The 17,780-nt window shown below is 42.3% G+C and overlaps 1 protein-coding gene across 2 annotated transcripts in view; it reads right to left on the bottom strand.

Annotated features, from left to right (window-relative positions):
* LOC110535052 (ral guanine nucleotide dissociation stimulator) overlaps positions 1–9,744 on the bottom strand; it is a 36,521-nt gene extending 26,777 nt beyond the window's left edge. For both annotated transcript variants that reach the window (XM_036935713.2, XM_090190433.1), the window contains exon 1: positions 8,020–9,744. In XM_036935713.2, coding sequence (XP_036791608.2) covers positions 8,020–8,115 — 96 coding nt within the window. In that variant the 5' untranslated portion in view covers positions 8,116–9,744. The remainder of the gene's footprint in view (positions 1–8,019) is intronic.
* Positions 9,745–17,780: the final 8,036 nt, after the last annotated feature.

Raw genomic sequence — 17,780 nt, 5'->3', positions numbered from 1 at the left:
AGGCGGTTGGTGATTCTCCGTTCCCTCTCCTTAGTCGAGATGCGGATACCTCCCAGCTGCATAGGCTCAGCTCCCGAGCCGGCAGAGGAAGATGGTAGTGATGCGGAGAGGGGGGCAACGGAGAACGCGAGCTCCTTTCCACGAGCTCGGTGACGAAGATCAACCCGTCGCTCAATGCGAATAGCGAGTTCAATCAAGGAATCCACGCTGGAAGGGACCTCCCGGGAGAGAATCTCATCCTTTACCTCTGCGCGGAGACCCTCCAGAAGACGAGCGAGCAAAGCCGGCTCGTTCCAGCCACTGGAGGCAGCAAGAGTGCGAAACTCAATAGAGTAGTCTGTTATGGATCGATTGCCTTGACATAGGGAAGACAGGGCCCTGGAAGCCTCCTCCCCAAAAACAGATCGATCAAAAACCCGTATCATCTCCTCCTTAAAGTCCTGATACTGGTTAGTACACTCAGCCCTTGCCTCCCAGATTGCCGTGCCCCACTCACGAGCCCGTCCAGTAAGGAGAGATATGACGTAGGCGACACGAGCAGTGCTCCTGGCGTAAGTGTTGGGCTGGAGAGAAAACACAATATCACACTGGGTGAGGAACGAGCGGCATTCAGTGGGCTCCCCAGAGTAACACGGCGGGTTATTGATTCTGGGCTCCGGAGATTCGAAAGCCCTGGAAGTGGCCGGTGGATCGAGGCGGAGATGGTGAACCTGTTCTGTGAGGTTGGAGACTTGGGTGACCAGGGTCTCAACGGCATGTCGAGCAGCAGACAATTCCTGCTCGTGTCTGCCTAGCATCGCTCCCTGGATCTCGACGGCTGAGTGGAGAGGATCCGAAGTCGCTGGGTCCATTCTTGGTCGGATTCTTCTGTTACGGTGAGTGAATGAGGACCCAAAAGCGAACTAACTTAAACAGAGCTTCTTTAATAACCAAACATAGGTAGGCTCAGATAGACCGGCAGATTCCGACAGGACAGGACAAGGTTACAGCAAACATGACGATAGTCTGGCTCAGGCATGAAACACAACAAACAAGAATCCGACAAGGACAGGAACAAAAACAGAGAGAGATATAGGGGACTAATCAGAGGGAAAAAGGGAACAGGTGGGAAACGGGGTGACGAGGTAGTCAGGAGGAGACAAGGAACAGCTGGGGGAAAGCGGGGGAGAAAAGGTAACCTAATACGACCAGCAGAGGGAGACAGGGTGAAAGGAAAGGACAGAGACACAACATGACAATACATGACAGATGGTGTATCAATACACCCAGTCACTACAAAGATACAGACCCTAACCCTAACTCAGTTGCTGGAGAGGAAGGAAACTGCTCAGGGATTTTACCATGAGGCCAATGGTGACTTTAAAGCAGTTACAGAGTTTAATGGCTGTGACAGGAGAAAACTGAGAATGGATCAACAACATTGTAGTTACTCCACAAAACTAACCTAATTGACAGAGTGAAAAGAGAGAAGCCTGTACAGAATGAAAAAGATTCCAAAACATGCATCCTGTTTGCAACAAGACAATACTGCAAAAAATGTGGCAAAGCAATTAACTTTTTGTCCTGAATACAGTGTTATGTTTGAGACAAATCCAATACAACACATCCCTGAGTACCACTCTCCATATTTTCAAGCATAGTGGTGGCTGTATTATGTTATGGGTATGCTTGTAATTATTAAGGACTGGGGAGCTTTTCAGGATAAAACATTTTGCCAAGCACAGGGAAAATCCTAGAGGAAAACCAGGTTCAGTCTGCTTTCCACCAGAAACTTGGAGATTAATTCACCCTTCAGAAGGAAAATAACCTAAAACACAAAGCAAAATCTACACTGGCCAAGAGAACAGTGAATGATCCTGAGTGGGCGAGTTACAGGTTTGACTTTAATCTGCTTGAGAATCTATGGCAAGACTTGAAAATGGTTGTCTAGCAATGATCAACAACCAATTTCACAAAGCTTAAATAAAAAAATAGGCAAACATTGTGTAATCCAGGTGTGCAAAGCTCTTAGAGACTTACCCAGAAAGACTCAAAGCTGTAATCGCTGCCAAAGGTGATTCTAGCATGTATTGACTCAGGGGTGTGAATACTTATGTAAGTGAGATATTTCTGTATTTAATTTTCAATAAATTAGCAAACTTTAAAAAATGTTTTTATACTTTTACCCTTTTTTCGTGGTATCCAAATAATAGTTACAGTCTTGTCCCATCGCTGCAACTCCCGTACAGACTCAGGAGGAGAAGGTGAAGAGCCATGCGTCCTCCGAAACACAACCCAACCAAGCCACACTGCTTCTTGACACAATGCCCGCTTAACCCAGAAGCCAACCACACCAATGTGTCGGAGGAAACACTGTACACCTGGCGACCATGTCAGCGTGCATGCGCCCGGCCCGCCACAGCAGTTTCTAGAGCACAATGGGACAAGGACATCCCTGCCAGCCAAACCATCCCCTAACCGGACAATGCTGGGCCAATTGTGTGCCGTCCTCTGGATCAGCCAGCTGCGACAGGGCCTGGACTCTAACCAGGATCTCTAGTGGCACAGCTAGCAACTGTGATGCAGTGCCTTAGACCACCGCGCCACTCGGGAGGCCGTCAAATTTGCAACATTTCTAAAAACATGTTTTCACTTTGTCATTATGGTGTGTGTAAAGGGGTGAGAGAGAAAAAATATATATAATATATATTTTTTTTCAGATTGTAACGAAACAAAATGTGGAATAAGTAATGTGGTATGAATACTTTCTGAAGGCACTGTATTTCTCTGAACAGAAAATAAAAATGAAATCACTGGCATCATGTTACCCTGAAATTCCCAGGGTTATTCCTATTCAGCTGAAATTGTGAGGCAAAATGTATATAAGGCCTAACAAAATAGATTATGGCCATTCTATATTTTCATCAGTTAATCAGCCAATGGACTGACAAATGTAAACCGAAAGCAAACATGGTGAGCATAGGCAGTCAAACCAAAAGCAGCGCCAACACTAGCACAGCTTCCTTATGGTGGAGTACAACAACAAGACAAACACGTGAATGAGTTCACCATAAGTTACATGCGTTGTTGTCAATATCTTATAAAGGTTACATAAGAGCCTAGTTTTATGGGGCGTTATGTGATCTAGAAGCCTAACAACCTGAACAAAAAAAGTCTCCAAGGAAAATCCTACTGACAGACAGAGAGTTGGCTCCTTAAAACCTTTTACTGTAGTGGCCTAAATCAGGGTCAAAGAGCGTTTCTTGGTAGTCTTAAACAAATCTACTTTGAAACAAAAGTATACACCTCACACACGTGGTTAGAATACATTCTTCTTTATTTAATGAAGAACACTTAAACAAAAACAAAAAACATAAGCCAACCGTGACCGCTATATAAACAATGTGCTAACGTATAACATAGACAATATCCCACGAAATACCCAACGAAGATGGCTGTCTAAATATGGTTCCCAATCAGAGACAATGATAAACACCTGCCTCTAATTGAGAACTAATCTAGGCAACCATAGACCTACATAAACACCTAGATGGAAACAACCCCATAAATCTACAAAACCCCTAGACAGTACATACACCTTAGATGAGACAAAAACACACATATCACCCATGTCACATTCTGACCTAACCAAAATAATAAAGAAAACAAAGAATACTAAGATCAGGGCGTGACACTGGGATCCACACAAAACATGAAACGTGACATAATACAGAACATTAGTAGACAACAGCTCAAGGACAGAACTACATTAAACATATATATATATACAGTGGGGCAAAAAAGTATTTAGTCAGCCATCAATTTTGCAAGTTCTCCCACTTAAAAAGATGAGAGAGGCCTGTAATTTTCATCATAGGTACACTTCAACTATGACATACAAAATGAGAAAAGAAAATCAAGAAAATCACATTGTAGGATTTTTTATGAATTTATTTGCAAATTATGGTGGGAAAAAGGTATTTGGTCACCTACAAACAAGCAAGATTTCTGGCTCTCACAGACCTGTAACTTCTTCTTTAAGAGGCTCCTCTGTCCTCCACTTGTTACCTGTATTAATGGCACCTATTTGAACTTGTTATCAGTATAAAATACACCTGTCTACAACCTCCAAACTCCACTATGGCCAAGACCAAAGAGCTGTCAAAGGACACCAGAAACAAAATTGTAGACCTGCACCAGGCTGGGAAGACTGAATCTGCAATAGGTAAGCAGCTTGGTTTGAAGAAATCAACTGTGGGAGCAATTATTAGGAAATGAAAGACATACAAGACCACTGATAATCTCCCTCGATCTGGGGCTTCACGCAAGATCTCAAAATGGGGTCTAAATGATCACAACAACGGTGAGCAAAAATCCCAGAACCACACGGGGGGACCTAGTGAATGACCCGCAGAGAGCTAGGACCAAAGTAACAAAGCCTACCATCAGTAACACACTACGACGCCAGGGACTCAAATCCTGCAGTGCTAGACGTGTCCCCCTGCTTAAGCCAGTACATGTCCAGGTCCGTCTGAAGTTTGCTAGAGAGCATTTGGATGATCCAGAAGAAGATTGGGAGAATGTCATATGGTCAGATGAAACCAAAATATAACTTTTTGGTAAAAACTCAACTCGTCGTGTTTGGAGGACAAAGAATGCTGAGTTGCATCCAAAGAACACCATACCTACTGTGAAGCATGGGGGTGGAAACATCATGCTTTGGGGCTGTTTTTCTGCAAAGGGACCAGGACGACTGATCCGTGTAAAGGAAAGAATGAATGGAGCCATGTATCGTGAGATTTTGAGTGAAAACCTCCTTCCATCAGCAAGGGCATTGAAGATGAAACGTGGCTGGGTCTTTCAGCATGACAATGATCCCAAACACACCGCCCGGGCAACGAAGGAGTGGCTTCGTAAGAAGCATTTCAAGGTCCTAGAGTGGCCTAGCCAGTCTCCAGATCTCAACCACATAGAACATCTTTGGAGGGAGTTGAAAGTCCGTGTTGCCCAGCAACAGCCCCAAAACATCACTGCTCTAGAGGAGATCTGCATGGAGGAATGGGCCAAAATACCAGCAACAGTGTATGAAAACCTTGTGAAGACTTACAGAAAACGTTTGACCTCTGTCATTGCCAACAAAGGGTATATAACAAAGTATTGAAATAAACTTTTGTTATTGACCAAATACTTATTTTCTACCATAATTTGCAAATAAATTCATAAAAAATCCTACAATGTGATTTTCTTGATTTTTTTTCTCATTTTGTCTGTCATAGTTGAAGTGTACCTATGATGAAAATTACAGGCCTTTCTCATCTTTTTAAGTGGGAGAACTTGCACAATTGGTAGCTGACTAAATACTTTTTTGCTCCACTGTATATATATTTTTACAAAAGGCACACGTAGCCTACATATCAATACACACAAACTATCTAGGTCAAATAGGGGAGAGGCGTTGTGCTGTGAGGTGTTGCTTTATCTGTCTTTTGAAACCAGGTTTGCTGTTCAGTTGAACAATATGAGATGGAACGGAGCTCCAAGCAATAATGGCTCTATATAATACTGTACACTTTCTTGAATTTGTTCTGGATTTGGGGACTGTGAAAAGACCCCTGGTGGCATGTCTTGTGGGGTAAGTGTGTGTGTCAAAGCTGTGTGTAATTGACTATGCACACAATTTGGGATTTTCACCTAAATGTTTCTTATAAAAATAGACTTTTAACCAAGAGAGACTGGCATGCATAGTATTTATATCAGGCCTCTGAATACAATGAAGAGCAAGACATGCAACTCTGTTCTGGGTCAGCTGCAGCTTAACTAGGTCCTTCCTTACAGCACTCGGCCACAAGACTGGACAATAATCAAGATAAGACAAAACTAGAGCCTGCTGGACATGCTTTTTGGAGTGTGGTGTCGAAAAAGCAGAGCATCTCTTTATTACGGACAGACCTCTCCTCATCTTTACAACCATTGAATCTATATGTTTTGACCATGACAGTTTACAATCTAAGGTAACGCTAAGTAATTTAGTCTCCTCAACTTGTTCAATAGCCATACCCTTCATTACCAGATTCAGCTTAGGTCTAGAACTTAGGGAATGATTTGTACCAAAAACAATGCTCTTAGTTTTAGAGATGTTCAGGAACAGTTTATTACTGGCCACCCATTCCAAAACAAACTACTACTCTTTGTTAATCATCAGCATACATGGACACACATGTTTTGTTTAATGCCAGTGGCAGGTCATTGTTAAAAATAGAAAAGAGTAGAGGGCCTAGAGAGCTGCCCTGCGGTACACCACACTTTACATGTTTGACATTAGAGAAGCTTCCATTAAAGAAAGCCCTTTCAATTATATTAGATAGATAGCTCTGAATCCACAATATGGCAAAGGCTGAAAAGCCATACGTATTTTCAACAACAGGTTATGCACTGAAATCTAACAGTACAGCTCCGACAATGTTATTATTATCAATTTATTTCAAACAATCATCCGTCATTTGTGTCAGTGCAGTACATGTTGAGTGCCCTTCTCTATTAGCATGCTGAAAGTCTGTTGTTAATTTGTTTACAGCGAAATGGCATTGCTAGAAAGCTTATAGGTCTGCTGTTAGAACCAGTAAAGGCCGCTTCACTGTTCATTTTTGGCATTTCCTGCCTAAGTTTGTCCACTTGGCCAATTAAGTAATCATTACAATAATTGGCAACATCAAATGGTTTTGTGATGAATAAGCCATATGATTCAATGAAAGATGGAGTTAAATTGGTCTTTCTGCTCATAATTTCTTTTAAGTTTTTTTCCATCATTCTTTATGTCATTGATCTTGGCTTCATAATATAGTTATTCTTCTTTTTGTTAAGTTTAGTTATGAGCTTAAAAAAAAGAAGACACTTGTACCATGTCAGAGATAGTTGAAATTAATTCAATTTTGAGTTTGCATCCCAATATTACACTTTATATACATCAGATTTTCTGTGTGTTTTTAAAAATAAAGTTTATTAATTAAAATATTCATAACATTCGACCCATGAAGCCAATCTGGCAATTTACTGCAGGACAGGACTATGAAACGTCCCATTCAAACAGAATGAAATCACTTCTGAGAACCACAGACCTCCTAACTACCTGACAGAAAGAGTCTGCTCTTATGAACGGATGGATTTATTGCTCACCATTATTTCAAGGAGCTGCAGGCCCATTCTGAGGCACTCCTAGCTCGTAGGTCTTAGCATTTAAAAACTTTTTGACAACTGGCCTGCAGCTAACTGAAGACCATTTGAAATGCAACCCTTCTGAGGCAGCTTTACAATACCTTAAGGAGACACCCTATCTAATAGCAGGGAAAAGCAGGGTATTTCTGATTGGGTTTGGGCCAAGACTGCCAGCAGGTTTTACGAAATGCCTCTAGTGCAAAGATTCTGTTTCCCAACTTATTTGTTCAACATGTAATTGGAAATAAATCATAGACCAGCGGCTACCATAGGGAACAACAGAAGCAACTTCCTCTATAATCAAGTGTAAGAGGGTTTGAGTAAGAAGAGCACGACTAGAGGAAAACAGCTGACACAATGAAACACACAGAGATGGACTTGTCACAGTGAGGAGGAACTAGAGACCAATGTCACAGTCTATTTCCAAACTCAGTGAATTACAACAACACAAAACCAAATAATTTCCAACACCGATAAAAAGAATGAACCACCAAGTAGCAAGTAATACCATATTTATAACTATGTAATAAACAATAAAAACACATCCACATTCAATAGTGGGCATGACTAAACATGCGCAAGAAAAACATATCGAAGTAAACGCACACCACAGGGGAATGGTTGCCCAACTCTGCTCTTGGATGTGTGCCAGACACACTGAACAGCTGAACCACCACCCTGGTGGTAGCATACTGTAACAGACAAACACATCCTCCTTCTCTGAATCACCACCCTCTCTCTCACCCATAAACTCTTTCTCTCACATACACACACACAGCCAAAAAGACTGCGACTGAATCAAATAACAACATATGAGCTATTTCTTACCAGATCATCCAGTATGTTGACAGGGAAGTCAAACATACACATCTTGACTGGCTGAGCCAAGGCTTTGTGAAGGCTGAAGAGGGACTTGGTCTCCATGCTGCTAAAGCACTCCCAGAGACAGAGAACAGACGACCGATGCTCCCGGAGCAACAGATCGCTACACTCCCTCCGGCTTTAACGCTCACTCTGCATCAATCACACACACGCACACAAACAAACAGGTACTCCGGGCTGCTGTTAACAGAAACAACACCACAACTTCCACTGTTGCTGCCGCTGCCTCTACTGAAGACTTGAAGGAACCTGTCTGAGAGGTAGAGAAACCCCCTCGGCTCCCTCACCTGCTTCTTCTAGCCTCTCTCTCTCTCTCTCTCTCCCTCCCCTCTCACTCTCCTTTCAGCGCTACGTTGTGAGAATCTAAATTGTATACTCCTCGCGTCGTCTCTATTCTCTCCCCATCTCCTTCTCAAAACCCATTGGAGGAGAAGGTCAGAGGGGCGGGACCTTTGGCTTTCTCATCCAATAGGTTTTGAGAAGGAGGCGAGAAGAGGGGACGCGAGGAGTGAGAAAATGCGATTCTCCCAGAGTGTTTCTCACAAGGGAATGTCTGTGCTGTCAGCTGCTGCCCTCTCTGCTTTTATCTATTTCATCCTGCAGATGTAGGTAGAACCTCTCATCATTCAGCTGCTTATCCCACATTAGTGGCTGCTTTTTCTTCCTCAGTAGCATTGTAATGTTGTTCACACACCCTTTCACACTGACCACAGCCTGCATAATAAGTACTGTATGCAGAAGGCAGAGAGAAAAAAACGAATGTGAAATGCAGCAGGTGTGCTCATCTCTCTCTGCCTCACTCCCTGACTGTGCTGCAGTGGAATGAATGTTAACACTGGAAGCCAAGCTACATTGTTATGTGTAACCAGAGGTGCTAAATAAACAACACATCCAGGGGAAACAAGAGAAATTGCTCTGGGGCGAAAGGATGTCGCTATGTGGGCGGTGGTCAAGGCAACATTAGAAGTGTTTGTTTGGCCACATACATTAGAGGTACAATGTGTACACAGTCCATGCATCTTCCTGCATGAAGTACTGCTTCTCTTGATGCCCCAGCTACCATCTCGAGTAGCTCCCTAGGGTTTCAAACTAACAGCAGAGCTAAAATGAATCTTAGGCATGATATGTAGGTCACACGGCTTTTACCTCAAATGGCTAAAGCCTAAAGTAACTTCTTACAAGATTGGAGAAAAAAAAGTTGTTCCTCCCCTGAAGACCGCACATACACACTTGGTACTTTTGTGTACAATGTACACTTCTGGAATATGACTAACGTCCTGTTTCATCATTCACCAGGGGGATTCACGGTTGTGAAATATACGTTTCAAAAGCATCAACATGTAGTGTACAATGCTCATTCAGAGAAGTGAGAAGGGGGTCATTCCATGTCATTTCAGCAAGCCAAGACACCCACCATCTCAGATTGTTCTGAAATGGTTTCTGCAGTTAGCAACAGAGAAGAGAAGCATTCCTGTAACATTATTTGGTTGAAATATAATTCGATCTTAAGCTAATTGACTGCACCCAAATTGGCCCTATTAATTTGTGGGATTCACATAATATTCAATAAATATAGTACCTAACATCCGAGTTGTACCAAACTTCATCCTGCCAATGATTAAGACATGAGGAATCCAAATAAATGGTCAAGAGCCACCCACAGACCCCCCCACACCCCACACCAAGCCCACACCAACAGCCATTATACAGTATCAGTCTGATTAGAAAATAAGATTCACACACATTCACCACTGTATGCTCATCTATGGATTTCCCAAGGACCATATCAAACTTAATGGCATAATATGTGTCACTGGAAACTTTCTTTGCACCTATGAGGCTTTTGGAGAGTGGAACAAAGTGATGGAAGTTGCGGGTTCCTGGCAGAGTTCTTGTGTTATAGTTTGCTGCTATGATGAGTACTGGATTTGAATTGCAGATGCTGTGGATGATGAAAACATGGACGTAAAGTTGAAATTCATGCATCCAAGTTATCCAGCAAGGTCATTTTATTGGCCAAACATAAAGGACACATGTTATGTACCAAAACCAGGCATCATCTGCACCATTAATGCAACGACCCCTGCAACTGGTCGCCAACATCACTTGGGATGTAGATACATCCCTGCAATAGAAGATGCACTAAAGGAAAAGAAAGTGAAATAATAAAATGAGATATGAGTAGTCCTCAGCTCTGTTGATGATTTTTCTTTGATATGTATTTGGGCAAATACATTGTTCTGACTTTAACACTTCACTCTACATTCATAAATCATTTGAAGGTTCAATCTTGAATTAACATTGAGGAAGGGGAGGGGGGGAATTCTTCACACTTTTTTCCACTAATAGCAGGAACAGCACCATCTAGTGGTCAGAAACTAGTAATATCAAGTTGTATGATGGTACATAAACCAACAACTTCAATGACGCATTTCTCTGAACAGGGGAAAATAACCATAATCTCATTCACTGAATAGATTACATTGTATGAGGAAACAATACTCCTATCTGCAGCTTCATACTACTTGTCAGACATAGAGAACTGGTACTTTATACTAGCCATTGGGGTGGGCTTGGTGTCATCACGTCTTAATCCTTGTTAAGAAGAGGTTTGGTCTAAATCGGTTGTTGCGTACTATATTTATTAAATATTATTTGAATCCTATTAATTGAAATGGCAAATTTGGGTGCAATCAAGTAGCTCAAATTGTTCAAATTGTCTTTCAACAAAATGATGTTGCAGGAATGCTTATCTTATCTGTTTCTAACAACAGAAATGATTTCAGAACAATCTGAGATGGTGGGTGACGAAATCCTCTGAAATCCTCTTGTCTTTTTGAGGTGGAACGACCCAAGAGACAGATTTGAAATGTAAACTAAGTCGTAATTCGCAGATAGTATTGTGGTGCAATTTAACATTGGCTATAGGTTGACAGATAGATGGGCAGTGAAAAGAGTATGTGTGCCATGTTCAATAGTATAAGGCTTGAGACACTGAAAACTGTTTTCAGATGCAGAGACCCACATTGCCTGCCTACTGTAGAAGAGCAGTTGTCATGGAAACTGTAAGGCAAAGCTTTCCCCTCATGGAGCAAAACCGTGTGGCCAATGCCGTGGCTGAATTCATGCAAGTCTTGCCTCAGTGAGGGAGTTCTATTAACTCCAGCCTATGAACCGTGACATGAGCTGGCAAAAGCGGTGAGCGGGCAAAAGCGGTGAGGGAGGAGCACCCTTCACAAATGGAACAGTAACCTGTGCCACTCGGTCATGCTGTCATCAAGGCAGCATGGTGCATCGTCCAGAAACATATACAACATCTATTTTCCATAAAATATACATTGGATACAGTATACCAAACACTAGGAACACCTTCCTAATATTGAGGTGCACCCACTCCCCACTTTTGCCCTCAGAACAGCCTCTATTCGTTGGGGCATGGACTCTACAAGTTGTCGAAAGTGTTCCACAGGGACGCTGGCCCATGTTGATTCCAATGCTTCCCACAGCTGTGTCAAGAGTGGCTGGATGTCCTTTGGTTGGTGGACCATTCTTGACACACACAGGAAAAAGTTGAGCATGAAATACCCTGCAGCATTGCAGTTCTTGACAGAAATTGGTGCCCCTTCACCTACTACCATACCCCGCTCAAAGGTACTTAAATGTTTTGTCTTGCCCATTCATCCTCTGAATGGCACGCATACACAATCCATGTCTCAATTGTCTCAAGGCTTAAAAATCCTTCTTTAACCTGTCTCCTCCCCTTCATCTACACTGATTGAAGTGGATTTAACAAGTGACATCAATAAGGGATCATAGCTTTCACCTGGATTAACCTGGTCAGTCTATGTCATGGAAAGTGTTCTTAATGATTTGTATACTCAGTGTGTTTGAATTTTCAAACTAGTTTTTATTGGGAAGGCAGATAAAGCATTTTTATCAAAACCAATCACTTTTGCGTGTGAAAACACAGAATCCTACTCATTATGCCATGTGCTTAAAGGGATAGTTCACTCAAATAAAAAAAATACACAATGGTTTCCTTACCCTTTAATCAGTCTATGGACAAGGTAGGACAGCAATCCACGCTTTGGTTTAGTTTACCTGGCAGTGGCTGGCACTGTTTCCAAATTATATGTTTTAGCATTTGTGGCACAAATCCCATTCAAGTCATGGAACCGGAAAATGTTTGTCATCAGGGAGGGTATTTTTCTCCTCACTCTGCTGACAAGCATTTCTTCTCTGCTCATTCAGGAGTAATAAAGGCCTAGTTCACTAATTTGGTGGATAAATATATTTTATTGTTATTTATCAAGGGGTACTGCAGCACCCTCAGCACCCCTACTTTCTGAGGCTATGCCTCAGAGCCACAGCCAGGACAGGAAGCCAGACTGTCTTTGTCTACAGGAAGTGGACCTGTATGTTACAGGGTGATGCACAGCACACTCAGAAGCCAAACCATGCAGGAAAGGTGAACAAGGTGAGCCAGGGGTACACGCAATGCCGTCGGGGGTACACCAAATACAAACGTGATTCCCATGTTCAAACAGTCCATTTAGATTTTCGAACAGGGCTATACAATTGGGGGATGTTTTTTTTCTCAACTCAGTAGCCTCGTTTCACTGCCAAAATTCAAATGAAACCATCTAGTGTTCAGCGCAATAACAACACAATGTCAAATACAGGTAGCCTAGTCAAAGAATTAACATCCAATCACATTAATCGTTACTCACTCGCGGGAAACCTTCACCCTTGCTCAGAAATGTAGAAACGAAACATGCCAATTTGAAAAATAAGCCACGAGAGTGTTTTGAGCTAGAATTAAGACGACTTTCGAGTAGTAAGACATGTACAAAAGCAACAGATACCATTAATAAGAAGGGGCTAGAAGCGTCTTATATGGTGAGCTACCGAATGGCTAGGACAGGCACGCCCCATACTATTGTGGAGGACTTAATTTTTCCTGCTGCCGTGGATATGGCTGGGACAATGCTGGGGGAAAAGGACTGAAAAACTACACAGACAAGGCCTTCATCAAACAACACTGTTTCACGATGCATCAGTGACATGGCAGGAGATGTTTTGAAACAATTACTGCTTTGCATACAAGCCAATGAATTCTATGCGTTATAGCTGGATGAGTCAACTGATGTGGCAGGCCTGGCACAGCTCCTGGTATATGTCCGTTAAGTTTATGGTGGGGGGGTCAATTAAGGAAGACATCCTCTTCTGCAAACCACTGGAAACCAGGACAACAGGAGAGGATATTTTTAAAGTACTGGGCAGCTTTGGGACATCAAATGGACTTTGGTGGTCAATATGTGTTGATATCTGTACTGATGGCGCAAAAGCCATGAAAGAGAGACATAGTGGAGTGGTAATGCGCATGCAAGTAGTTGCTCCTGACGCCAGTTGGGTACACAGCAGCATCCACCGAGAGGCTCTTGCTGCCAAGGGAATGCCTGACAGCTTGAAAGACGTTTTGGACACTACAATGAAAATGGTTAACTTTGCTAAAGCAAGGCCCCTGAACTCTTGTGTATGTTCTGCATTATGCAATGATATGGGCAGTGACCATGTAACGCTTTTACAACATACAGACGTGCGCTGGTTATCAAGGGGCAAAGTATTGACACGTTGTTTTAATTGAGAGACGAGCTTAAAGTTTTCTTTATTGACCATCATTTTCACTTGTCTGACCGCTTGTATGATGACGAGTTTCTCACACGACTGGCCTATCTGGGTGATGTTTTTTCTCGCTTGTATTATCTGAATCTCGGATTACAGGGACTCTCCGCAACTATATTCAATGTGAGGGACAATATTGAGGCTATGATTAAGAAGTTGGAGCTCTCCTCTGTCTGCATTAACAAGGACAACACACAGGTCTTTCTGTCATTCTATGATTGTTTGTGTGCAAATTAACTCAAGTTTACGGACAATGTGAAATGTGATATAGTGAAGCACCTGAGTGAGCTGGGTGCGCAATTACGCAGGTACTTTCCCGAAATGGACGACACAAACAACTGGATTCATTATCCCTTTCATGCCCTGCCTCCAGTCCACTTACCAGTCCACTTACCGAAATCTGAACAAGAAAATTGCAACAAGCGGTTCTGTGAAAATTGAATTTAATCAGAAGCCGCTGCCAGATTTCTGGATAGGGCTGTACCCAGAGTAGCCTGCCTTGGGAAATCTAGCTGTTAAGACACTGATGCCATTTGCAACCATGTACCTACAGTTGAAGTCGGACGTTTACATACACTTAGGTTGGAGTCATTAAAACTTGTTTTTAACAACTCCACAAATTTCTTGTTAACAAACTATAGTTTTGGAAAGTCGGTTAAGACATCTACTTTGTGCATGACACAAGTCATTTTTCCAACAATTGTTTACAGAGATTATTTCCCTTATAATTCACTGTATTCCCTGTAATTCCAGTGGGTCAGAAGTTTTCATACACTAAGTTGACTTTGCCTTTAAACAGCTTGGAAAACTCCCGAAAATGATGTCATGGCTTCTGATAGGCTAATTGACATCATGGGAAAATCTCTTTGCTTGACATCATGGGAAAATGAAAAGAAAATCAGCCAAGACCTCAGGAAAAAAAATTGTAGACCTCCACAAGTCTGGTTCATCCTTGGGAGCAATTTCCAAATGCCTGAAAGTACCACGTTCATCTGTACAAACAATAGTACACAAGTATAAACACCATGGGACCACGCAGCCGTCATACCGCTCAGGAACTAGATGCGTTTTCTCCTAGAGATGAACGTACTTTGGTGAGAAAAGTGTCAATCAATCCCAGAACAACAGCAAAGGACCTTGTGAAGATGCTGGAGGAAACAGGTACAAAAGTATCTATATCCACAGTAAAACGAGTCCTATATCGACATAACCTGAAAGGCCGCTCAGCAAGGAAGAAGCCACTGCTCCAAAACCGCCATAAAATGCCATACTACGGTTGGCAACTGCACATGGGGACAAAGATCGTACTTTTTGGAGAAATGCCCTCTGGTCTGATGAATCATTAATAGAACTGTTTGGCCATAATGACCATTGTTATGTTAGGAGGAAAAAGGGGGAGATTTGCAAGCCGAAGAACACCATCCCAACTGTGAAGCATGGGGGTGGCAGCATCATGTTGTTGGGGTGCTTTGCTGCAGGAGGGACTGGTGCACTTCACAAAATAGTTGGCATCATGTGGAAGGAAAATGGTGTGGATATATTGAAGCAACATCTCAAGACATCAGTCAGGAAGTTAAAGCTTAGCCGCAAATGGGTCTTCCAAATAGACAATGACCCCAAGCATACTTCCAAAGTTGCGGCAAAATGGCTTAAGGACATCAAAGTCAAGGTATTGGAGTGGCCATCACAAAGCCCTGACCCCAATCCTATAGAACATTTGTGGGCAGAACTGAAAAAGTGTGTGCGAGCAAGGAGGCCTACAAACCTGACTCAGTTACACAAGCTCTGTCAGGAGGAATGGGACAAAATTCACTCAACTTATTGTGGGAAGCTTGTGGAAAGCTACCCATAACTTTTGACCCAATTTAAACAATTTAAAGGCAATGCTACCAAATACTAATTGAGTGTATGTAAACTTCTGACCCACTGGGAATGTGATGAAATAAAGAAAAGCTTAAATAAATCATTCTCTCTACTATTATTCTGACATTTCAAGTTCTTAAAATAAATTGGTGATCCTAACTGACCTAAGACAGGGAATTTTTACTAGGTTTAAATGTCAGGAATTGTGAAAACTGAGTTTAAATGTATTTGACTAAGGTATGTGTAAACTTCCGACTTCAACTGTATGTGAGAGTGGATTCCCGGCCCTCACTAGCATGAAAACTAATACAGGCACAGACTGTGTGGAAAATTATTTAATACTAAAACTCTCTCCAATACAACCCAACATAGCAGAGTTATGTGCATCCTTTCAAGCACACCCTTCTCATTAACCTTTGGTGAGTTATTCACAATTTCTGATAAACAAATAATGTCTTATATGTAAGATGGCTAAATAAAGAGATAACTTATTGATTATTTGTCACGGGCGTCCTCCTCTTCATCTGAAGAGGAGAGGCGAGAAGGATCGGAGGACCAAAATGCGGCGTGGTATGTGTTCATGATGAAATTTAATAAAGAAAACACTGAACACTGAAACACACTATACAAAACAATAAACAAATAACGACCGTGAAGCTAAATGAGAACTGTGATGACACAAGCAATCAACATAGACAATCACCCACAAACAAACAGTGAAACCCAGGCTACCTAAGTATGATTCTCAATCAGAGACAACTAATGACACTGATTGAGAACCATACTAGGCCAAAACATACAAATCCCCAAATCATAGAAAACAAACATAGACTGCCCACCCCAACTCACGCCCTGACCATACTAAATAAATACAAAACAAAGGAAATAAAGGTCAGAACGTGACATTATTATTATATTATTATTTGTGCCCTGGTCCTATAAGAGCCCTTTGTCACTTCCCAAGAGCCGGGTTGTGACTCATGTCTGAGCAGCCGCACACAAGCCTAAGATCACCAAGCGCAATGCCAAGCGTCGACTGGAGTGGTGTAAAGCTTGCCACCATTGGACTCTGGAGCAGTGGAAATTGGCAACAGTCTTTTGCCCATTTATCAGCAAAGATAAAATAGCAATAATTCCATACAGGCAGATGTTATTACCCCGCCTGGTTTCTGCAGCCGAATTGCCCGGAGACCAGGTTGTATTACAGGTACGTAGGCTAATCTTAGTTCCATAGTGTCAACAGTGAGAACTGTATGCTCTCCATACCTGTTCATCCCTACTTCCTGGTCACCTGTGAGCCAATATATATGTGACCGATGACCCAACACATAGTGCCCTCTAGTGTACAAATTGTGTGGAATACACAAATGGACAACAACCACAAAAGTAGGCTGAAATGGCTTCTACAGTATTAATGGTATAGACTTTATACCAGAGAAGGCTGTTGGGAGGGGCTATAGTAGGATGGGCTCATTGTAATGGCTGGAATGGAATCAACTGACCAGAGTCAGACATGCGTTTGGTGTGTCTGGTACCATTCCAAAGATTCCATTCCAGCCATTACAATGAGCCGGTCCTCCCAGAGCTCCTCCCACCAGCCCCCTCTGCTTTATAGCATTGGAACAATGACAACCTGTAAGGTTACATACAAAAGCATCACATTGTAAGTTATCTCACATTGCAACTTATTCTGATGATTAAAGGGCAGGGGGGGAAAGATATAGAACAAGTCCATTTCAACGGCGGTTTGAGCGAGTTTGTTGTTTTTGGGGTAGGCTTTCTTTGCTCTGCTGATAGCCCAAGAGCTGACTTTGGTGTTTAACAATGGGAGGTCCCCCTCCCTCTGATGCTGAAGGCCAGTGGGCCTGATCCAAAAAGCATATTTCCTAGAAAGCTTCACTTCCTTGCCAAGAATATCATTGTGTTTATTGTTCATTCTTATCAATGCACAGCCTGTCCAGAAACAACATACAGAGACTTAAATATTCAGCGCCATGCCCTTCATCTTTTAAGCAGAAAAGTGTGCTTGTATGTGCATGCATGAGTGTATGTGTATGTGTGTGAATGCTTGTGTGTGCGCACGTGCATGGATTTACACGTATATGTGTGTGTGTGTGAGCGAGAGAGACAAAAAATGAGAGTGTGTGTGTATCACATTC

Source organism: Oncorhynchus mykiss, chromosome 11 (assembly GCF_057628025.1).
Source record: "Oncorhynchus mykiss isolate SJ-2025 chromosome 11, ASM5762802v1, whole genome shotgun sequence".
NCBI lineage: Eukaryota > Metazoa > Chordata > Actinopteri > Salmoniformes > Salmonidae > Oncorhynchus > Oncorhynchus mykiss.
This window is presented reverse-complemented; position numbering and strand designations above follow the sequence as displayed.